The sequence below is a fragment of the Aspergillus ibericus genome (genome assembly GCF_003184845.1).
Source record: "Aspergillus ibericus CBS 121593 unplaced genomic scaffold BO80scaffold_61, whole genome shotgun sequence".
Lineage (NCBI taxonomy): Eukaryota > Fungi > Ascomycota > Eurotiomycetes > Eurotiales > Aspergillaceae > Aspergillus > Aspergillus ibericus.
The window spans coordinates 49,002-69,543 of NW_020292159.1; the positions used below are offsets into that span (position 1 = coordinate 49,002).

Here is a 20,542-nt window from a genome sequence, read left to right on the forward strand (position 1 = left end):
CTCCTGTCTCACGCTAAGAGATCCCATACTCCATAGTCCATAGCAGACCCGCAGGTTAGCGCAGTCCAACCCTCACGCCGCTAAACAAGGCCCGGGGATAGGCCGCCGGTTGGTCCGGTCGTCTAAACATCGGTCAGCCTCAGGGACGAATTGCAAGGGAATCCTATCTACCAGTCAACAATACATAGACATGAGCCCGCATATTGGTTTCAGGGTCCATCGGAACTCCTGCCTGCTCTAGGCTTAAATATGACGAGAACGAATCCCCCTTGAGAATCTCGTCATGTCATTTCCCTGCATCCTTCCACAATGGGAGCCCAATTCTCTCAGTTCTTCCCCCCTCGGCCGACCTTCACGCCCGATGAGTTCCCCCGGCAACCTGGCAAGGTCGTCCTGATCACCGGCGGTGCATCAGGCATTGGCTTCGAGCTAGCCAAGATGCTTTACCGCAAAGGCGCCAAAGTCTACATAGGGGGGCGCTCGGAGGCTAAGGCCCAAGCTGCCATACAAGCCATCCAGCAAGCCGTGCCCCAGACCGAGGGTGAAATCAGCCCCGGTACTCTGGAGTTTCTTCCACTACATCTCGACGACCTCACCACCATCAAGGCCACAGCGGACGCCTTCCGAACGAAAGAATCCAAGCTGGATCTGCTATTCAACAACGCAGGCGTCTCCCAGCCCCCGGTGGGCAGTGTCTCCAAGCAGGGCATCGAGCTTCAACTCGCAACCAACTGCCTAGGTCCCTTCCTACTTACCCAACTTCTAACCCCCCTACTCGAGGCCGCAGCGGCATCAGATCCCTCTCCTACCGGTTCCGCCCGCGTCATCTGGACAAGCAGTCAAGTCGCCGAGCTCTCCGCACCCCCCGAGGGAATCATCATGTCAGAGCTGACGAACCCACCCCAGGACGTGGTCCGCAACTATGTCACCTCCAAGCTAGGGAACTGGTTTCTGGCCGTGGAAATGGCCCGACGGTACGGCGCACAGGGGATTGTTAGCGTCGCGCAGAACCCAGGCGCCGCTAACACGAATCTTCTCCGGAACGCGCGCTGGATGAAGATTCTCTCCTGGCCGCTACTGCATAGTCCATCTTTGGCTGCTCACACGGTGCTCTACGCCGGGTTGTCTCCGGATCTGGGCCTCGAAAACAACGGCGCCTATGTCATTCCCTGGGGGCGGATTCATCAGACGGTAGCGCCGAACTTGCTGAACGCGATGAAGACGCAGGAAGACGGGGGAACGGGACGCGCAAAGGAGTTCTGGGAGTTTTGTGAGGAGCGCACAAGGGACTATTTGTAGTGATGTGGGAATCCTACTTGTTCTTGACCAGAATGTGATATCCTCATTCACCGTAACGCACATTGGCCAGTACCATCAACCACAGATATACAAGCACCTTATACATGAGAGCCACCCCACCATAGCCTCTCGCCTTATATGACAAGCAGACACGCACACTCGATTCCTTTCATCATTCGACATTCAATCATCAAGCAATAGCACTAGCAGACACTCAGAACCAGAACCCTAACATACTTTCTTCGATAGAAGACATTCCATAATCCGTACCCGAACTCCAAACCCACACCACGAGATAAAACCCCTCAAGGTCCCTCCCAATCCCAATCCCAACACTCATGCATAAATAAACAATCACCTAGAAAGCTAAGAAACATGGCTACCTCGTCAATGAGCTTATCACTAGCTTTAGCCAAGTCCGGCAGTACAGGCAAGGTGGTCGAGTGGTTAAGACGTAAGACTGTATGTGCCAACTCCATCAACTACCTTAAAAAGCAAGATATTAATTATACAACAGTGAATTCCTCACGGAAGTTATCTTATCCCTTAGGGGTCGCGCGTTCAAATCGCGTCCTTGTCGGTTTCTTTTTTCGTTTTTTTTTTGTTGTGGTTGAGAGGGTATCCCTGTCCGAAGCAGGGCGAGGACACATTAAGACAGAGAGAAAGAAGCCTCGGATGCGCCGTCTTAGTCCTGGTTTGATAGTATAACATTTGGACTATGAAGTTTATTGTTCGGGTGTCAGGACTGGGGAGTTGGTAATCCCTACTACGTTTAACTGGATACCGCGCTCCTCTTCTTGGGATTTTTTTTGTAAGGAGTAGGGACATAATCCATGGGCCAGCAGTCTATGTCCTAGTACATACATAGCCGGTAACGTAGTATCTGGTATCTGTATCAATTGGTGACCGACGCAGCATTTGGTATCATAGGGCACATTGTGACGGTATGGTTGATGGTACATCGAAATCAGCAATATGCCGAGATATCCATTCTCTCTGAATCATACAAACCAAACAGACAGTAATATGATCTAGATAAAGTTTCTCAAACATAGGTTCTCATGTACTACAAACATCCACCTGGAAACGCCTCGGATGAGCCAATGGACCTCTAGCGCCCAATCTGCGGTTACCAGCATGAGACACGTCAGAACCCTTGCCCGGACAAGAGTATTATCGCTCCTAGCCTTGCAACCCTCACGCATAGGCCGAATGGTATATCACTATGAGGACAACAGATATTGTGAAATCGAACCAGAACTACGGGCCAGAGAGAGGAAGATAGACCGTGACGTACCGATACCAGGGTCAGGGAATATTCTCAATGGCCTTCCTCCATCGCTTGTTCAAAAACCTCCGCCTCGGGCTCGAAGCCCTTGGGAATGTATAGAGTGGTCATGACCGCATGAGTCCCGCCGTTCTTCTCGCGCCACTGTTTGATAGAGGAAGGGATTTTGCCAGCATTTGGCTGCAGCTGATACTTATGGTACTCCTTGCCATCGTAATCCCATCGGACGCCGTACTTGAGCAAGTCCGCCTGGGTCTTCGGCCAGACCGTCTTGCCTCGGTTGACAGTGGGAATGAAGAACTTCTTGAGGTCGGCAGGCCGCTGGCAGATGTATTTGACAGCGTTGTAGATGCTCTTGATGGTAGACGGCATTGCGTTGTTCTTTCTTTGGTTTCTTCCTCTCGTTTTAGGGGCTCTCGCTGAGACTGAGGCGGGAAAATTGAGAATGATAGAAAACAGGATGACTGGAAACTGTTGAATGGAGGTGAGTAGAGAGCGTCAGTAATTGTGGGGGGCTTCCCGGAATCCAACCAGCGCGTTCAAGTTCCTTCAACAAACAACTACCTAAACGCCCGTAGACTGCTGACAGCCGATGATCAAGTACCCGTTCTCAAAAGAACTCCTCGTGATCCTGAAACGGCCAACCACGTTCGATTTTCTGCAGCTCATCTGGACTGCCGCCGTCCGAGAATTCAGCTTTCAGGGATTCATTCCTCTTCACAGCCGCATCATACTTCTCAGCAGGCAGCCAGCCTTCTTCTGAGAGCCCTCCAAGTTCGTCGCGCCAATGACTGACGAGTGTGTTCGAGTTGTACCACATAGGTTCGTTCTCAGTCTGCTCACGTGCTTCTTGTTCCGAGAAGTCTATAGGACATTCAAGATGGGCATCCTTGCCGCCGAGATGAGGCCAAAGATCACGTATGCGCATCAGGGCCCCACGTAGCGTCATGAGGTTTCCCGACCATTGGCGGCCTGCGGAATCCACGAGGTGCTGGCGTTGTAGAACGAGCGGGTCTTGCAGGGCTTCGAGGTGTAGTTTGTTGAGGCCGCCGTTGAAGACACGATAGAGGTAGAAGAGACTTTGCCGGCGAATGAGCTCATCGACCTGAGACTTTTCTTCGGGATTCATATCATCGTAACCTGGTGGATATTTTGGTGCTATCAAGCCGGTGGGCGGCTCAGGCTCAGGATTCTCAAAAAGCTTGGGGTATCCAGCAGCAAAAAGCAATGGCGTGGTTACAGTGTGTTGCCAGTCAATGATGGATGTGACTTTGAATGTGTCGGGGCAGATGAAGACGTTGCTGGGGGTGAGGTCTTGCCTTGGTAATTAGACCACAAGGCATCATTATTCGGTGGATTGCACGGCGAACTTACCGGGATGGCGTAAAGTAGGTCGGTTCAAATTATTTCCAGGCTCCCTTGGAAGAAGATACGGTGCGATTGCTAGGTACTTTTCGAGGAGGCCCAGGTAATCCTGGGGTTTTTTAACTCCAGGAAAGACGGTGTTGTGAGGAAAGTCACTTTCCAGGGGCTTTCCAAACTTCTGGATCCACTTGATTTCCTTCTCGGCTGTTGCAAGAAGAAAGTTCTTCGGGTCGCGCCCTGGGAGACGGATCAGCTTGTCGTTCGCGTACCTACAACTTCACATCGGGGAACAAGCATACATGGTCCTCTGTCTAGCTCCATCTCAGCCCGCTGCCCATACCAGAACATATAATCAGAGATTGGCCCAATGCAGTAGGTCTCCGAGTCCCCGGCTTCGTCCGGCGTGCCCGCCACATATAGCGGGCCCTGTAACTGGGGTGGAAGGTCACTCTTGAAATAAAGGCTCCCAACAGCACCAAAAGGAATGCTGAACAGCTTTTTCTCAATGTCAACGATCCCCGTTACCAGCGCATGCTTTTGATGTTTTGTATTGCTGAACCAACGAGTATCAGCGCCCACCCCCGCGGCATGTTCCATGACAATGTACTCAATACCGACGGGGTTGTCGGCGGTCGACGACCAGCCATACACTTCAGGAACAGGTATACCCTTGGAACGAAGGAATTTCAGGGTTGCAACTTCACTAGCTGTCGCATATGTCTTCGGCACGGATATCCAGTACGGGATCTTTACTATGGCCCGAAACCCGTCTTCCATGGTGGCTAGTAGCACACGATTGAACCCCCCTTCACTGAGCTTGACAAGCTCCCTAACACGCCCATGACCGACATGCTTTGCGACAACCTGCTTCAGTGCAGGAACATCAAACTTCACGTGTCGTTCTAGAAGACGTGCCTGTTCGTTGTAGAGGAATCGTCCAGAGGAATATGAGAAAAGCGACTCGTCCGGAATGCATTCTAGGGGGGAATTGAGCTTAGCAGTGAAGGGACGGTCCTGCGGAGTTTTCTCTTTCGTAGATTACCGTTGGACACGCGTGGGTGATCAGTTGCGAACCTCCTTGGTGGACTCTGGTTGATGGAAGCTTGTCGACGAGGCATCAGCCACGCGGCCCGCGCGGAAAAGGCGCGTTTCAACATGGCTCGAAGGTAAAGAGGCACAGTTGGTGACGAGAATCCGTGCAGGACTTCGAGATGAACCGGACACCTGCCGGAGTGGAGCGACAGTACTCCGTAGATAGCTGATAGACGGAAAGTAGTCGGAGACCACCCGCTGCCCCCCAGGGTTGATTGGCGGCTATTTCGGACTAAGGCTTTTCCCGCCCGGTTCCTGACAATGCGTGCGGAAGAATCTAAACAGCAAACCCACCATATTTAACTGCTCCAGCTGGTGACTAGTAGGAGACCTGTTGTTCTCGACGTGCTGGGCTTCTGACTATCACCCGACCTCCGGAAGACCGAAGTCACGTCTGGTGGGTTTCTTGGACCGGTGGTGGAGAATCCAGGCCCTAGACCGTCGCCGAAATAAGGTTATTATTATTATGGAGAAGCCCACTCTTCGGCCAGAAGACAGTTTTTAAGAGAATGAAGACTAGGAGGGACCATTGGCACCAACATCTTCGTAAACGCAAGCTCAGCCATGGTTCCCTTCACGGCTGTGCAGTAGCCCACCTCCTTTCCCCCCTACGATTTATCGGTCCCATTTTACGGCAATTCAGCTAGGCTACTTCCCATAGCTCCTCGTATAATGTATTAAGCAAGATGCTAATACGTATGGGACGATCTGCTGGAGCGAGGAAGACCGTTCATGAATACGGTAGCACCGGTAAACACTCGGGCTCCTGCAGCAGCCGAGCCTGGCGATTCGACATATGAATATATCTGCGACGGCGTCTGTAAATGTTTGATCGTGGTCGAGATTGGACCATGAGTATTGACCGGGCCCCGGCGGAGCGGATTTTATAACTATCAAGGAGAGGCGGGGAGAAACTTGTTTCGTTGGTTTGGTGAAAAAGAGTTGGCCGAGATGGAGGGAGAAGAGCCGATAGCTGGTTTCGAAGCCGATTCCGATGTTGGAGCCAGTGATGATGGCGATCTGGCCGGCCAGGCTGATGCCTTGAACAGGGCCAGACCGAGTGGCGAGCTGATGGCAGAGGAAGAAGCGAGGGATGCTGGCTTGCTGTTAGAGGGTAATGTTGACGGGAGAAGTACTGATGAGGGATTGGGAGAGAGGAATAGCAATTATAGCTATAGTGACTTCGTATTGAGGGAGGTCTTCCTGGGGTCGAGTGATCTCCTGTCAGTGTCGAGCTGTATCCATCCAGTGCTGGTCTCTGGAGAGGAAGAGTAAAACAGCAACGACAGGATCTAAAATATCATAAACAGGAGATGGCTGCATCTATACAGGCCTGCTTGGTCTTCTGCTCCTCGTATATCGTCGTCAGATGTCGTGAAGAGGCAGCCACTATGCGTTTAGAGGGGTAGGTCGCAGGAAGGTCAACCGAGGACAATGAAAGGCACTCCTCGGATGTGGTGCAACCCCGCCGAAAGCATACGGTACATCTGCCCCTCGTCTCCCCTCTCCATTTCTCAATCTGCAACAACTCGTCTCATCGGTCCAAGTACATAGCCATCATGTCAGCCCCCTTCAGCAAGCTCCCCTCCGCGGCGAGGGTCTCCCCCGTTCCCTTCAGCGTGTCCGTTCCCGATGATCAGTTGGCCGATCTAAAGTCTCTGGTCCAACTGTCTCGAATCGCCCCTCCCACGTTCGAGAATTCGCAGCCAGATGGTCGCTTTGGCATTACCTCTGAATGGCTATCGACCATGCGAGAGAAATGGTTGACGGAGTTTGACTGGTCTCTAGTCTCGGCCAGTTCGATCTATCTGCACGGCTGACCCTGCTAGGCGAGCATTTGAAGCTCGGATGAATGAATTCCCTCAGTTCACTGTCGACATTGAGGGCATTAATGTGCATTTTGCCGCTCTTTTCTCTGAACGAGAGGATGCTGTGCCCGTGGTGTTGCTTCATGGGTGGCCAGGTAGTACCAGCCGGACCGTGTCCAAGCAGGTTTAATAAGCTATCGCAGGCAATTTCGCCGAATTCCTCACCATCCTCCAGCTCTTCCGCGAGGAGTTCTCCCCGGAAACCCTCCCCTATCATCTCGTTGTTCCCTCATTCCCTGGGTACACCTTCTCTTCTGGTCCTCCGTTGGACAAGACTTTTGGCCTGGCTGACATGGCCTGCGTCGTGGATCAGCTGATGAAGGACCTCGGGTTTGGCAGTGGCTATGTGGTGCAGGGAGGGGATATCGGTGCCTTTGTAGGACGGGTGCTAGGCGTGGGATTCGAGGCTTGCAAAGGTCGGTGCTCTCTACATCTGGTTTCCTGCGGCCGTGCTGATTCCCCTAGCGGTGCATTGTAAGTGATAACCCTCCATGCCGGCTCACGAGACACCAACCAGACTAGTGAACATGTGCCCCATGCCATCTCCTCCAGGGGGCATGTCAATCGAGAGCTTGACAGCTGTTGAGAAGCGGGGAGTCGCGCGGATGGAGGAGTTCGTGACCAGAGGCTTGGGGTATGCCCTAGAGCAAGGGACTCGACCCAGTACGATTGGCCATGTACTGGCCAGTAACCCGATCGCTTTGCTCGCCTGGTGAGGAACATGCTTTCAGTACATACTGACGATTTTGTTTAACCGGCTGGATCCAGGGTTGGCGAAAAATACCTCCAATGGGTGGACAAGCCTCTGCCGTCTGCGACGATTCTCGAGATGGTGACACTCTACTGGCTTACTGAGAGCTATCCGCGGGCAATCTACCCCTATCGTGAGGTAGAGTGATCATTGAGATCGATAAGTAGGATATGTATGGTGGGACTGACGATCATAGACCACGCCTCTCCCCCCAAATGCGACCGCGAGGCTGGGCAAGGAACTATATATCCACAAGCCGTTCGGGTACTCGTACTTCCCCAAGGAGATTGTCCCGGTTCCTCGGAGCTGGGTTGCCACGACGGGCGATCTCGTATTCTTCCGGGATCATGCTGAGGTAGGATAATGTGAAACTAATGTGCTGGAGCACTGAAACTGACCCATGCAGGGCGGACATTTTGCCGCGCTGGAGCACCCCCGCGAGCTCAAGGCAGATTTAGTGGCGTTTGTTGAGCAGGTGTGGCAGAAATAGGATTCAAGGGAATGTCATGATGCTCAGATAGTTCATTTGTCCAAATTGCACTCCAAATAGTCATACGTTACTCAGTATAGGATGGTCTACCAATAAGCGGGGACCCGAAGTATAAAGCGCCCGGCCCGCCGCAGCTTGATTGCCTGGCCTCTCCAATCTCCCCATTTCCTGCTCCCATCACCTTATCTTCTGCTCCCCTCCTCCACTATATCTCCTTTTATCTCCTCCTTTTCATCCCCTCCATCCACCTCAATTGCATCATCTCCACCCCCTTCATTATTAATTCCCCCGTCTCATCCCCTACTCGCCTCCCGCCCACTGGCCCGCATGTCGTCCTCCTCGAGCTCGAGATCCGGGTCTCGTCCTCCACCACAATCCTCCACCAAAAACAGCTCCATCAACTCGCTACACCAATCCGCCGCCTCTTATTTCTCCTACCCCGTCACCCACGTCGTCTCCGGTCTCTACCGCCGTCTCACCGACCCCCCCAACAACACCAACACCAACACCAACAACAACAACACCACCATGCGCCGCCAGACCGACCAAGTCTTCACGCCCGTCCGCACCGCCTCTCCCTTCCAACCTCCCCCTCTCACCCCTCTCACCCTCTCCGACCCCTCCACACTTCTCACCCGTTCCCTGGCTGAAGAAATCCGCCTCCTCGTGCCCCCGCGCCTCCAACTCATCAACAACTGGCATCTAGCCTACAGTCTCGACCGCGACGGCGCCTCCCTCTCCACTCTGTACGACCACTGCCGCGACATATCCTCCCGCAGCCCTCGCGCCGGCTACGTCCTCGTCATCCGCGATGCCTCGCCCTCCTCCACCGCCGTCTTCGGCGCCTACATGACCGATCCCCCGCACCCCGACTCCCACTACTACGGCACCGGTGAATGCTTCCTCTGGCGAGCGAGCGTCCTCCCGCCCGCGACCGCCATGCTGAACTTCGCCTCGGATCTGGATGGTGCGGGCGCAGGCGCAGAGGCGTTGGAAAAGGCCGGGTTCCCGTTGCCGCCGTCCGCGGATACGACGAATGCGGGCCGGTCAACGACGCTGCGGACAGGCGGAGGCGATAAGTGGCTGTCTCCGAGCACGGCAACGGGGTCGGGCACGGCGAGTGGAAGGACAAGTGGGACGGTTACCCCGGAGCAGATTCGTTTCAAGGCGTTTCCGTATAGCGGGGTGAATGATTACATGATTTTTTGTGAGACGGGGTTTTTGAGCTTGGGTGGAGGGTGAGTTATGCCCCCTTGTTTTCTGTCTTCAGTCCTTGCTGTTTTATATTTGTGGTAATGATACTGACGAATCAGTGACGGACACTACGGACTATGGGTTGATTCCAGTCTCGAAAAAGGCGTCAGCGCGGCCTGCCAGACATTCGGGAACGAGCCGCTCTCAGACGAAGGTGTCAAGTTCGATATCATTGGCGTCGAAGTGTGGTATGTCGGCTCTTGAGTACCACACGGTATTGGTATGTGATGGGGTGGGGTTGCTATACTTCGGACTTCGCAGGGAAAATGCATCGAAGGATAGAGCTCAAGGAGCGTGACTACTATCTGCGGGCAGATTGGTCAATAATGTCAGATTGCTTGGTGCTCGTTGGACATGGATGAGCAGAGCAGCTCTCCCCCGACAGGGGCATGCCATGGGCTGCCTACCCGGTGGCTACGAAAGACTGACGGCAGCGCTGGCGATAGGTACAGGATACCCAGGTCGAGTCTAATTGCATATAGGTGCCCAGCGGGCCCCGAATATGAATATCATCCATCAATCGTGATTCGTAGTCTTATTACCAGCTACCGATAATTCGAAGTAAATCATAAATGCTCAAGTTGCAATTGCCACCGTTCGCCATCCGTTCATAGCACCGTGAAAGGACATTAAAGCGTCTTACAACAGCTTCAGTGTAAAAGCAGAAATCGAAAAGAACCAACAAAAGGGGTATGCGATGCGCAGAAAAACAAGGTGAACAAGGCCAGCTCAGTAGGGAGAATTGACAATGTCCTCCCGTCCCAACCGGCTGCCCCACTGCGTCCGCCGACGTGGGGTCATAGGGGGTCCAGCGATACTCTCCCGCGTGGGCTTCAGCAGGCTCCTCTTCGCAACCATGTTGACTTCGTTGGGCAGAGCCACAATGACGTTCTTGTCCGAGCCGAACCGGAAGTTGTCCGCCATTACGTCTTCGCCGTACCGCTTGATCGTGTAGGGGTCCTTGCGGCCAGCAATCACCTTCTTCAAGCTCCAGGTGACAATGAAAGGACCAGTAGCTGTGACAATCGAGGTTTCGGTGCTGTCGACACCAGTGTTGAACCGGGCCTGCGTGAATGCGATAGGCTTCTTCGTCTCGTGCTGGAACTGGGCCACGTGTGCAGGCTGCAGACCCAGGCGACGAGGCTGCGGCTTGGAGTCTTTGGCAAACGAGCGCTCGAAGCCCAGCTTGCCTTCGTTCTTGCCATCCTTCTGCAGCGAGTCGATGAGGAGGAGATACGTCCGGCAGGTGGCAAGAACCCAGCGACCGTCGGCAGACACGTCCAGACCAATGATCGGCTCTCCCAGGGCAGGGATATGGGTCTTGGCGTTAATTCCCAGACGGTCGAACATACGGATATCACCCTTGTTAGAGGCGACGGCAATGTATCCCTTCTCTGTCGTAGCTACCGATGAGAACTCGTTCTTGCTGGCATACTGCTTCAAATCTGCATCCACCAGCTTGTTTCCGGTCACACGAGGATCAATCCGGTAGAGGGCATTCTTGGAAGCACCAATGAAGGGCTGCGCAGAGGTCATTTGAGAGAATTTCTGTAGCAAGTTAGAAGATAGCCCACAGCATAAAACGTAAGCAGACTACTTACACTCTCGGGGGCAAAGGTCGTGACCGGGATGTCGTCGTGGACCTTCCACTCATCGACAATCTTACCGTACTCCAAGTCCATCCGGTACAGGGAGTTCGGGTCATCGCCATTCTGCAGGATCATATTGGTGTCTTCGGCATGCAGCATGACCTTCTTCGGGCTGAAAAGCTTGCCATTGGGCGTCTCCACCTTGGAAATATTGGTCGAGAACTCGAGGTTGTTGTCCGGGGTGTGCTTGAAGACGCCGATCTTGGAGCCACGGACAACGAAGGAGCGGTCGTGCTTGTAACCGACGGCAAGTTGCGAGTTGACGTTTCCATCATCATCCCGTGTCACTACATCGTCTTCCTCCTCGTCGGAGTCGTAGTGTTCACTGCGCTGCCCATCGTAGTGATCATCCTCTTCCTCCTCTTCTTCTTCTTCCTCCTCCTCGGCATCGGCACCTTCACGCTCCTCGTCCTCCATCGTAAGGTCCTGGAACGCATCCAACACATACTCCCGGTCATTGTCCTTGACCTTGGTCCACTTCATCTCGTTCAGCTGCTCCCAGAGTGCCTGCATGAGACCCTCCTGGAACCGCTCCTCGGTCTCCTGGTCCTTGAAGCGGAGGAGCCAGGAAAACGCCGAGCCATCCTCGCCGTAGGCGTTGAAAATGAAAGACAGGTATTCGAAGTTGAAAACGGGGTTGATGTCAGCGACCACGGCTTGTCCCAGCCATTCCTTGTCATCGCCGCTGATCTGAAGCCAGTACTTCCAGTCACCGATCTCAGAAACCGTTGCAGTAACAGCGGAGGCCTGGAGAACGAATGTGCCGGTCACAAAATCGAACAAATGCAGCTCTGCGTGTTCCTGTGAGAGGATCTCCCTGGCCTCAGGCTGCTCGGCCGCAGGTGGAGCAACCGTGGCCTGCTCCTCAGATGCCGCAGGCTTGATGATACCCTTGGACTGCGAGTACTCGACGTCCTTCACCATAGCGGCGGTTGACTCTCCAGACGTCAGCGACTGGGCACGTGACTTTGTTGGGGAAGCAATAGGACTTGCGGACGGGATGGGCTTTTCCTCTTGAAAAGAGAACTCCTGCAGGTCTTCCCGGCTCACGTTCTGTGAGGTCCGTCGGTAGGCACGCTCGTACTGGCACTGGAGAGCAGCGAGCTCGAAGGTGGAAACCTTATCCGAGGGCACGGAGGGGTCGCAGACGAATTCAAAAAGATCGCCCAAATCGCCACTCAGATCCCTCCACGCTAGGATTTTCGCGCCGCCTTCACGGACTTCGGAGCGAAAATGCAGAGCCTGATCAAGAAGGAAGACCTTCTCGTCCTTGTCCAGGCTGTCGCTGCCGCCTTGGTCGTCGTCGTCTTCGCCAAGCTCTTCCTCACCTTCTTCGTAGGCGCGTTGGATGACGAGCTGGTATTGGAACTCCTGCCCGGTGCGTCGGATGGAAGCGGCAGCGTCCTTGAAGATGAGCTCCGAGTAGCCCTTGGGTGACAGAGGGCGAACGAGATAGAGCTGGCCCTGAGGGATTTCGATGATAGATTCCTTGGACGAGTCTCCGAAGAGGTACTTGCTCACTAGATGAAGGTGCCAAAAGCATACGTCAGTATGAACATCAAGGGGTGAGGGAGGCCGTTGACAGGGAGTGAGGGAGGTCAAGGAGGGGTAGATGGCGGGGTAGAGGCAAGTCAACCAGACGGGTGATGGTCTGTGAAGACAAGGTGTCCTGATAAGGAAGGAACATACCGTTGCGGAGCACAAACATGGCTGGAGGTGCTTTGCTGCTCAGCAACAGCAACCTTGTTTACTCGAGTCGACTGTGAAGGTGTGTTGCTGGGGCGGGGGAAAAGAGGGCAACGGGGAAAAGGAAGTAAAGGGGGGGGCCTCAATCTGGGAAGATTGTCGGGGAGGGCAGCTCAAGCAGCAGCAGCGCTGAAAGCAACAAACTTCGGTGGAGCTTCTGGAAGAGAAACAAAAAGAGATGGAAACGGATGTTGTTGTTTTGGTTGCCGTCATCGATCACCCGGTGGCAACCAGTGGCGCAGGCGGACGGTGGCGGTGCAGCTTATGTCATCAATGCTATACTAAACATAACTTCATTATCCAGTTCTCCCAACTGCTAGGAAATCGTCTTCTATCTGACAGCTCTTAAAAGCTTAAATAGCCGTATATGTACAAAATGGACACCATCAATTGGCCTCGCCAGCCTTGTCACCCTCCACAGGTGCCTCTTCCATGGCCTCATCCAGAGCCTGCTGGTTCTCTTCAATGGCCTCGTCCGTAATCTGCTGGGCCTGCGCCAAAGCCTGCTCCTCGTCCTCCTCAGCGTTGTCATCTTCCTCCGCAATTTCATCTACCTCCTCGGCATCCTCTGACTGCTCACCAGCAGTCTTCTTCAATGTACCACCCTTGCGCTGGGGAATGACCGCAAGGAACGCCTTCCCCCAGTCTCCCAGCTCCAACCATTTCAGCATGATCTCAACGACGTGGTTCGTCGCCAGCACCTGGCGCGACGCCATCTGGATGTAGTCCCCAATGGGCAGCTTCGCCGTCTTGATGCCCTTCTCCACCGCATGTTTGTGGCAAATGCCCTTGTGCCGGTTCTTATCCACAAGTCCACCAATGATATACGTACTGAACGGCTTCAACTCCGTCAACGTATTGGGACTGTCACTGCTCAGATAGATAACCTCGCCATCCTCGGGCGTCGCATCCGTCTTATCAGCAAACACACCCTCGAATCTCCCCCCCGCAGGAACAACCATCCACTCCTTAGCCATCTCCGCGACCTGGGCAAAGTCATTCGACAAAATGCGCACCCCCTTCCAGTTCAGATAATGCTTGTTCAACTTCGTATCAAACCGCTCCTTGAGCTGCTTGTTGAACGACGAAAACACCAAATGCGACCGATACGCCGAGCGACTGTTATCCGAGTACGACCGGGTGATTTGCGATCCCAGCGAAATCCGTTCCTTCTCCAGCATCAACTCATCGTATCCGCAGTCAATGACCAGTGTCAGCGGGAGGAGCGTCGACTTCCGGAATCGCTTGTGTGTCCGCTCGTACGACTTCTTGAGCTCCTCCAGTGTTCCATCCTCCTTTGCCTGCTCCAGCGCAGCCCGGCGCTTCTCTTTCCGGGCAATGCCCTTCTCCTTGCGCTTGGCTCGGCGCAGGTCGCGCTGGCCTTCCCATTGCTCGCGCCGGCGCATGCGCTTCATCTCGCGCTTGGAGATCTTGGGTACGCCATCGTCAGTCTGCTGCGTAGACTCGGGGCCGTTGGCTCCATTGCCAGATTCAACCGATTGTTCGTTGTCGCCATTGTGCTCGAGCGCACCCGTCATTCTCGGTTCGGAATCCTGCGCCTCGTCATGGTCGAGCTTGGGGAGCTTCCTAGGTCGGCCTTCTTCCTCCATCGTGTATAGCCAATTCAAAGTACCGTAAAACAACCTATGCAACAATCGAAGCAATTCGCAATAAACGGAACAAGAGTCGTGAGTAGTGAAGTAGACGGCACAAACCAACCCTCCATGCTAAGCGCCGAAGAATTGCCCCGCACACCCACCAATCAAACCTCCTTCAGCACTCATTACCAAACCACCCTACATGCACGTGACCCGCAACTCCAAGTTCATCCGCCCATCGCATCATATATCCAACGTATATCATCCAACCCACCGCAATCCCCCTCCCCTTGCCATTGAAGGCTGCCGCCATCGTCAGTCGTCACCATGCCTCAGGATATGCCCCCACAGGGGGGCTATTTGCCCGTGCAGTACAAGGTGCGTACCCGATTCATCCGCCTCCATCCATCCATCCATCCCTACAAATGAAACCGACTACCAAAGAAGACAATCCAATCCAATCCTACAGTACTAAACAAATACTAACGAGTCATGGTAATCTCTAGCGCAACATCCCTGCCCGCGGCTTCCGCCCTATCTACTACATCGTCGGCATGCACCTCGTCATGGCCTACGGGTACTACAAGCTCTTCTACGGTATTCGTGAACAGCAGTACGTGCCTACCCTCCACCAACCAAGTCTCTACGAATGAAAAGCAAAGGAATGAGATATATATATGGATACTTACGATTTGTATAGCGAGCTCGCCCGTGAGAAGATCTGGGGCCGTCTGCACATCCTCCCTCTGCTGCAGGCCGAGGAGGACCGTGACCAGGCCCGTCGGTACTTCGCCGACAAGGCTCGTGAGAAGGAGCTTCTCGGCACGGACTCGAAGATCTACAACTCGGATCGGTATGTTTTCTCCCTTCATAGGGGTAATTGGGGTGTTCTGTATGGTGTATGGTGTGTGGTGTGTCAGGTGGCTAATACGGTTGGGGATACAGCTTCGTTCGCCCTACTTTCACCTATACCCCTACCAATGTCACCCAATAAGCGCCCGGATAGAAGATTTGCGTGCGTTTGAGTATGGTGTCATCAGGTTCCCCAATTCGACCCCGTCGGGGCGGATCTTGCGCGCATGATCTGATCGGGGGGTTCATGTGCTAGCAAGGATGGGTCCGGAGTATTGTGTTATGGGCGAGGTGACGCTTTCGCGAGGATCAAGAGGTGCACCAGAGCAGTCAAGAGCTATTGTATGCTGTAGATATACCAACTAAAGAGACCAGCCAGTTCCGCAATGCGTGTTTTTTAATGTTTGTTTTCTCAGCAAGTGTCTATCAACCGCTGCTTACATCGGGTAGTTGGCTAGGTTGCCTGGCTGCCAATCCTCCCTAGGTGTCTATGTGCTTTATATGCGAGAATCCCAAAACCGCAAAAGTGCCTATGACGTAGGAGCAACGGCACGATATCAAGCCACTATACTATACAAAAGCAGGCCATGTGGTGGGACGACCTAACCGAACAAGTCCGCGACGCCGGCGAGGTCCGGGCCATCGTTGATATCGACTTTATGATTCTGCTGGCCGTCCATCTCACTGGTACTCATGTACCTCTCCTGTAGCGCGCTCCGGGCCTTTCGGCGTTCTTCCCGAGAGCCCAGGATCTTTCCTTGTTCGGCGATACTCACACCCCTCAAGCCTTCAAGAAGATCCAAGATCAACGCGCGCTGCTGTCGAGCTGCCGAGGATCGAATCAGAGCAGCCTCCGCGTTGGCAACCCGTTGCTCGTCCATGCCAGGAAGGCTGAGGATCACGGACCGCGGGGTCGGGCTGGTCGACCCGTAGAGGAGCCAGATGGACGCAATGAGCTGGGCTAGATCCTTTTGCATGTCGACAAAATAAGGCTCGTGCACAGATGTGATGCAGGCCTTGAGCACTTCCGAAGAGATAAACTCGCGTATCGTTACCGTAGTGGGGGTATTGTTGGGAGGAGCAAAGTCCTGCAGGATAGAGCGAATAACACGCGTGATGATGCTGCAGCACCGCGTATCGCGCATACGAAGTGCATGGGTGCAGAAGAGCATCACAGGCTCAAAGATCTCCGGCGAAGAAAGAACAAAGTGCCGGATTGAGTCAGAAAGGGCGGGTGCCGCCTGTGGCGCGCTGGGATCCGCCGGCTCGTCGTCGGGGTCTGAAATGAGACATCAGCATGGAACAGCCATAACATGATGGCAAACCTACCCCCTCGCTGCGGGTCTAGGAGGCTTGCCACGAAGATCACCGCCGAGTACGTCAATTGTCGTAAGATACTCTCCGACTTCATTTCGTCCGTCAGGTCGCCCTCTCCCCCGAGGCCTTCTTTCTGCCGTTCGATGGCATCCCATTCCGACGTTACCTTCTTGTCAATATTGGTGAACAGTGTGGCAAGCATCGGAGGCAGGAAATGGCCTCGGAAGCGGACAGGACAATCATCGATCAAGCACCTCGAGATATTCAGAAGGACAGAGAACTGGTGGGACGAGAGGTGGGGAGAGTCCTTGAACAGAGCCTGGGACAGGGGCCCTGGAAGCTCTGAAAACCCATAGAAATGCTCACGTAGCCGACTCATGCTGAACAACATGGAGTAGCAGGACTCTCGAACAGCCCGAATCTTGCCTCTTACAGAGGAGGCAAATCCTTCAAGCGAGGCTCTCGAGGCAGTAATCTTGGCATAGAACTCATCCCGACTGCCAGTCGATATGCCAGCTTGCCAGAATCTGTCGGTCAGGATACGTTCAACAACCCCTCGCATGTCATGAGGCAAGCCACCCCAGTTCTCTGGATTGTGAAAGGCATGGGCGTTACTGTGTCCGGTTTAGCAAGGCAGATAACCATGATGTTTAGAAGACTTACCTGACAAGCTGCAGCAGCGTTGGTAAAATTATAGGAATAATTTCATGCCAGACATTGCACGCAAGTTCGTAGGCCTGGTCCGTCTTTTTGAGCTTGTCTGATGACACCGCCAGCATGGTCTTGGTGCCTCTCAGAGGTAGTTGCTGTTCTAGAAGTCAGTATGCAGTCATGGACAGTAGTGCATTCACTGTACCTGAAATTTCCTCGTCATTTCTTCTTGAATCAGCTTTCCCTCGCTATCCAGAGGCACCGATGCCCAATCCGCAAGTTTTGGCGCCTGTCGTGCTTGCATGTACGGCCCGACGCTCTGCAATCCCAACATAACGCAAAAGCCTTCAAATGTTGAGCTCATGTTACGAAACTGGTCTTCCTGCCACGCTTGTTTGATGGGTTCAACGAAAGACACGAGCCGAGACTGGCGCAGGTACGGTTCAACATTGTTTGCACGTTGCCTAGGCAGGTCAGTATTTAACCATTTGAGTCAAAGCGTGGAGGCATACATGATAATGAGGAGGATGGACGTCAATTCCATTTGAAGCTTGTCATCCACCCGGTTAGCCATGCTAATCTCCTTGATTTTAGGCTCAAGCAAGTCATAGAAGGTCGCAAAGTAGTCAGCATAACGCATGGCCAGCCTCCGGAGCTCATGGCTGGTCAGGCCGTGGAGTTCCTTGACAGATTCGGAGTATACTGGGTATTCCGACTGGTCAGGTAGACGTGTCATGAGAATATACTCTAAAGCTTTGAGCGCAAAGCTCGGAGTTTTGTCAAGTGCCTTTGCTGATATATCGACAACAAGCTTAATGATCCGCTGTTTAAGGATTGGATCCTCGAAGCTTCGCTGCATCAGTTTGAAAGCCCATGCTTCTAAAGTCTGTTCCATTTCGCTTCGTTTTTGTTCATCCTGCTGGGGCATCTTTCCATGCGCAGATACCCATTTATTATATCCCTTCAAGGTTGCCTCCACAACGGCAAACTGCGTATCAGCACGCATCAGTGGGATTGAGTTCTTGGAAAACGATTTGACGCTAAAGGGCTCCACTCCAGCATAGAGATTGTCTAGATTAGCGTCAACTCCCGATAAAATATGAGGGATTGCTTCCTGTGGCCTCTTCTGAACAATGGTCTCGATGATGGAAGAGCAGTATCGCCTATAGTTACCCACGAACGCATGTCGCTCCGGAACGGTGTCAATATCTTCGTTTAGGAAAGCAACCGTAGGACTCTCTGAATCTGCAGGGAATGACTCCCAACGAATCAATCGCTCGGTGCAGATACCCAGCAGCGAAGGCACAAGGCCAGTGACCAGGTCTGTATTCCCAATTCTCTCCGAAGCGATTAATTTAGACCAAACATGAAGAACGGGGATCGAGATTGTGAGGCTTTGGTTTTGAATAACGCTGACAGTGAGGTGAAAGAAGAATTGAAGGTTGACGCCTTGCACGCTTTCCAAAGGAAACGTCTTTTCTTCGAGGAACCCTGCAACATAGGACAACATCTTTTGGCAAATCATTAGTGAACCATTATCTTAGAATTGTAGTGCATATTCCGTACCTCCGAAAGCTTTTTGCAGATTGTATATCTCGTGTCATCGACATCATCGGGCCCGACAACTGACCATTCGTAGAGTTTCTGAAGCACATTCAAGGATTCTGTCTCATACATCAAGTGGACAAGTTGCTCAAAGCCCTCAAGCTCGATATTGGACCGGCTATACAATGCATGTAGAGCTTCAACCGCAGCCTAGAGTGAGTGCCATTAGTATCGTCTATTCCGCACCGCCTGGGAAGGCTAGGTGTCTCCTTACCAGCAGCACTTGTTCGTCACTGCAGGTAAAAGCCCTGGCAATGCATGGAACACAGTTCGAAGAGAGAATGGCCTTCGGTATTGACCAAGCAAGGACGGACTTGAGGGTCGCTAGAGCTTTAAGAGCCGAATCTTTTGCCTGCTTCGAGCTCTGGATGTTCCCTATACAATCGTGGAGGAACATACAGATGCGAGAGAGCCAGCCATCAGGCCCGCAGCGCAGCTCAAGAACATCTTTCTTCGGGTGTAGATCCTCGTAGACCGCCAAAGGCGTGCAGATCTCCACCATGGCTCGATTGAGGTCCGTTCCGCGCAGGGAAGATACTGTGTCCTCGCGGTAGAAGATGTCCTCGGAAAGAGTTTCTAGAATCGAAAGGACCAGTTCCTTGTGCACCAAACTGGCACCCCAGAATTGGACGAGTGTTGTGTCCATGTCGTTCCAATCCAGACCCCAACTCCGTTTGGCGACTTCTGCCCATAATTGCGGGATTTTGTTGCGTATGTACGGGGGATCTTCCGGTCGTATCGACTCCGCCAGCTTTAGAACCAAATCTCTGAGAGCCACAATCTGCTCTGATGCTTCAAAGGAGGTATGGCGCAAGACGTGGTCCAGAAGAGTCAAGCCAAAGTAGCGAACCAAGGGATTGCTCTGTTCGGGGGACGCCAACAGAAAACCATTACGCGCCGCGGATTTGCTCTCCTTCTGAGCCTCCACGAAGGTCAGGGCCTCTCGGCGCAGCTCATTTGTAGATGAGGGGCTGTGGATGAGCTCGAGGGCACGAATGATGTCGGCCATGTGGCCCTCCGATAGATCTGCCTCGGCCGCCATAAATAGGTGTGGGCTGGGCTAGTGCCGCAGGGTTGAGCGAAGGATAAGTATAGATTGATCACCTCAAGACTTTCTTCAGTGGCAGGACCAATGCCGGCATGATCTAGGCCCTTGCAAAGCCAGTTGACTTTCCCAGTGGAAGATCCGGCGTTGCGGTAAGGTAGCACTGCGTTGGGCAAATAAAGAACGCCGCCGCAATCAGCCACGGGCAGGTTCCAGAGAAGGTGGGCGACACACGGCAGCCGCCGTCCGAGGCAGTTGCGGCTCAGCGCTTCTTTTGGAGTTTCAGATTTCTGCCTAAAGGACTGAAGGGCTTATGAAGGGAAAGGGTTGGGGGGACTAGGGATGATGCGCCAGTATAGATGGGGTGGTGGGAGGGAATTGTTTCTTCTGCCGGAGCCCAAAGTTCTCTCGACCGCGGGCTGGACGCAGGTGTAGATGTGTGGACTGAGAGAAAGGGTACCTTAAGGAAAAGCTTAGGGGAAGAGAGAGAACAACAATAAGTGAGAACAATAATCATAAATAGCTCACTGCGAATTTTCCACGCGCTCCCGCTCCAATCACCACACCGACTTGGGGCGTCCGGAGGGGTTTGCACCACTCACGCGCCGCCCTGGCCCTCACCGCTTCCTGGGGTTGGCTTATCGATAACAACCCTTTCCCCTCTTCGCCGCT

The 20,542-nt window shown here is 53.4% G+C and overlaps 9 protein-coding genes and 1 non-coding gene across 10 annotated transcripts; 5 read left to right on the forward strand and 5 right to left on the reverse strand.

Annotated features, from left to right (window-relative positions):
- Positions 1-40: 40 nt before the first annotated feature.
- BO80DRAFT_239604 (NAD(P)-binding protein) lies at positions 41-1,321 on the forward strand. The gene has a single exon (XM_025714542.1). It carries the CDS (start codon positions 310-312, stop codon positions 1,297-1,299), a length of 990 nt encoding a protein of 329 aa, XP_025570499.1. The 5' UTR covers positions 41-309; the 3' UTR covers positions 1,300-1,321.
- Positions 1,322-1,728: 407 nt separating this feature from the next.
- Positions 1,729-1,879, forward strand: BO80DRAFT_t276. The gene has a single exon. It is a non-coding gene; the product is annotated as a tRNA-Tyr (tRNA).
- A 753-nt stretch (positions 1,880-2,632) lies between these two features.
- On the reverse strand, positions 2,633-2,944 carry BO80DRAFT_313968 (uncharacterized protein; the record flags this gene model as incomplete). The annotated part of the gene is made up of 1 exon (XM_025715057.1): positions 2,633-2,944. A coding segment is annotated over one exon (312 nt), but the record flags the coding sequence as incomplete, so codon positions are not given.
- A 253-nt stretch (positions 2,945-3,197) lies between these two features.
- On the reverse strand, positions 3,198-5,109 carry BO80DRAFT_459176 (phosphotransferase family protein; the record flags this gene model as incomplete). Its single annotated transcript, XM_025722330.1, has 4 exons — positions 3,198-3,901; positions 3,962-4,189; positions 4,252-4,929; positions 4,995-5,109. 4 exons carry the CDS (start codon positions 5,107-5,109, stop codon positions 3,198-3,200), a joined length of 1,725 nt encoding a protein of 574 aa, XP_025570501.1.
- A 1,421-nt stretch (positions 5,110-6,530) lies between these two features.
- On the forward strand, positions 6,531-8,211 carry BO80DRAFT_429294 (epoxide hydrolase family protein). Its single transcript, XM_025720436.1, has 8 exons — positions 6,531-6,824; positions 6,874-7,007; positions 7,056-7,328; positions 7,378-7,386; positions 7,435-7,624; positions 7,681-7,801; positions 7,860-8,018; positions 8,070-8,211. The coding sequence occupies exons 1-8, from the start codon at positions 6,604-6,606 to the stop codon at positions 8,151-8,153; spliced, it is 1,191 nt and encodes a 396-aa protein (XP_025570502.1). The 5' UTR covers positions 6,531-6,603; the 3' UTR covers positions 8,154-8,211.
- A 104-nt stretch (positions 8,212-8,315) lies between these two features.
- On the forward strand, positions 8,316-9,925 carry BO80DRAFT_417350 (putative oxidative stress response protein Oxr1). Its single transcript, XM_025718216.1, has 2 exons — positions 8,316-9,391; positions 9,467-9,925. The coding sequence occupies exons 1-2, from the start codon at positions 8,481-8,483 to the stop codon at positions 9,609-9,611; spliced, it is 1,056 nt and encodes a 351-aa protein (XP_025570503.1). The 5' UTR covers positions 8,316-8,480; the 3' UTR covers positions 9,612-9,925.
- Positions 9,906-12,977, reverse strand: BO80DRAFT_429297 (uncharacterized protein). Its single transcript, XM_025720437.1, has 3 exons — positions 12,746-12,977; positions 11,009-12,576; positions 9,906-10,955 (listed from the first exon to the last, which is right to left on the reverse strand). The coding sequence occupies exons 1-3, from the start codon at positions 12,762-12,764 to the stop codon at positions 10,137-10,139; spliced, it is 2,406 nt and encodes an 801-aa protein (XP_025570504.1). The 5' UTR covers positions 12,765-12,977; the 3' UTR covers positions 9,906-10,136.
- Positions 12,978-13,082: 105 nt separating this feature from the next.
- trm10 (tRNA (guanine(9)-N(1))-methyltransferase) lies at positions 13,083-14,503 on the reverse strand. The gene has a single exon (XM_025720438.1). It carries the CDS (start codon positions 14,410-14,412, stop codon positions 13,189-13,191), a length of 1,224 nt encoding a protein of 407 aa, XP_025570505.1. The 5' UTR covers positions 14,413-14,503; the 3' UTR covers positions 13,083-13,188.
- Positions 14,504-14,727: 224 nt separating this feature from the next.
- Positions 14,728-15,394, forward strand: BO80DRAFT_367021 (putative NADH-ubiquinone oxidoreductase subunit GRIM-19; the record flags this gene model as incomplete). The annotated part of the gene is made up of 4 exons (XM_025716267.1): positions 14,728-14,778; positions 14,907-15,013; positions 15,101-15,253; positions 15,346-15,394. The coding sequence occupies 4 exons, from the start codon at positions 14,728-14,730 to the stop codon at positions 15,392-15,394; spliced, it is 360 nt and encodes a 119-aa protein (XP_025570506.1).
- A 274-nt stretch (positions 15,395-15,668) lies between these two features.
- On the reverse strand, positions 15,669-20,160 carry BO80DRAFT_239793 (karyopherin MSN5). The gene is made up of 8 exons (XM_025714543.1): positions 20,105-20,160; positions 19,040-20,033; positions 18,787-18,975; positions 17,733-18,730; positions 17,426-17,684; positions 17,233-17,375; positions 16,582-17,183; positions 15,669-16,531 (listed from the first exon to the last, which is right to left on the reverse strand). Exons 2-8 carry the CDS (start codon positions 19,865-19,867, stop codon positions 15,855-15,857), a joined length of 3,696 nt encoding a protein of 1,231 aa, XP_025570507.1. The 5' UTR covers positions 19,868-20,033; positions 20,105-20,160; the 3' UTR covers positions 15,669-15,854.
- Positions 20,161-20,542: the final 382 nt, after the last annotated feature.

What these genes read in the sequence shown, in the direction of transcription:
- BO80DRAFT_239604 (XM_025714542.1), top strand. Translation starts at nt 310, where the DNA reads ATGGGAGCCCAATTCTCTCAGTTCTTCCCCCCTCGGCCGACCTTCACG.
- BO80DRAFT_429294 (XM_025720436.1), top strand. Translation starts at nt 6,604, where the DNA reads ATGTCAGCCCCCTTCAGCAAGCTCCCCTCCGCGGCGAGGGTCTCCCCC. An exon ending in GTTGCTTCATGGGTGGCCAG is followed by an intron (nt 7,008 to 7,055) that starts GTAGTACCAGCC and finishes AAGCTATCGCAG; the next exon opens with GCAATTTCGCCGAATTCCTC. An exon ending in CCGATCGCTTTGCTCGCCTG is followed by an intron (nt 7,625 to 7,680) that starts GTGAGGAACATG and finishes GGCTGGATCCAG; the next exon opens with GGTTGGCGAAAAATACCTCC.
- BO80DRAFT_417350 (XM_025718216.1), top strand. Translation starts at nt 8,481, where the DNA reads ATGTCGTCCTCCTCGAGCTCGAGATCCGGGTCTCGTCCTCCACCACAA. An exon ending in TTTTTGAGCTTGGGTGGAGG is followed by an intron (nt 9,392 to 9,466) that starts GTGAGTTATGCC and finishes CTGACGAATCAG; the next exon opens with TGACGGACACTACGGACTAT.
- BO80DRAFT_429297 (XM_025720437.1), bottom strand. An exon ending in CGACCTTTGCCCCCGAGAGT is followed by an intron (nt 10,956 to 11,008) that starts GTAAGTAGTCTG and finishes AACTTGCTACAG; the next exon opens with AAATTCTCTCAAATGACCTC.
- trm10 (XM_025720438.1), bottom strand. Translation starts at nt 14,412, where the DNA reads ATGGAGGAAGAAGGCCGACCTAGGAAGCTCCCCAAGCTCGACCATGAC.
- BO80DRAFT_239793 (XM_025714543.1), bottom strand. Translation starts at nt 19,867, where the DNA reads ATGGCGGCCGAGGCAGATCTATCGGAGGGCCACATGGCCGACATCATT. An exon ending in TCCATCCTCCTCATTATCAT is followed by an intron (nt 17,685 to 17,732) that starts GTATGCCTCCAC and finishes TGACCTGCCTAG; the next exon opens with GCAACGTGCAAACAATGTTG. An exon ending in ACGCTGCTGCAGCTTGTCAG is followed by an intron (nt 17,184 to 17,232) that starts GTAAGTCTTCTA and finishes AACCGGACACAG; the next exon opens with TAACGCCCATGCCTTTCACA.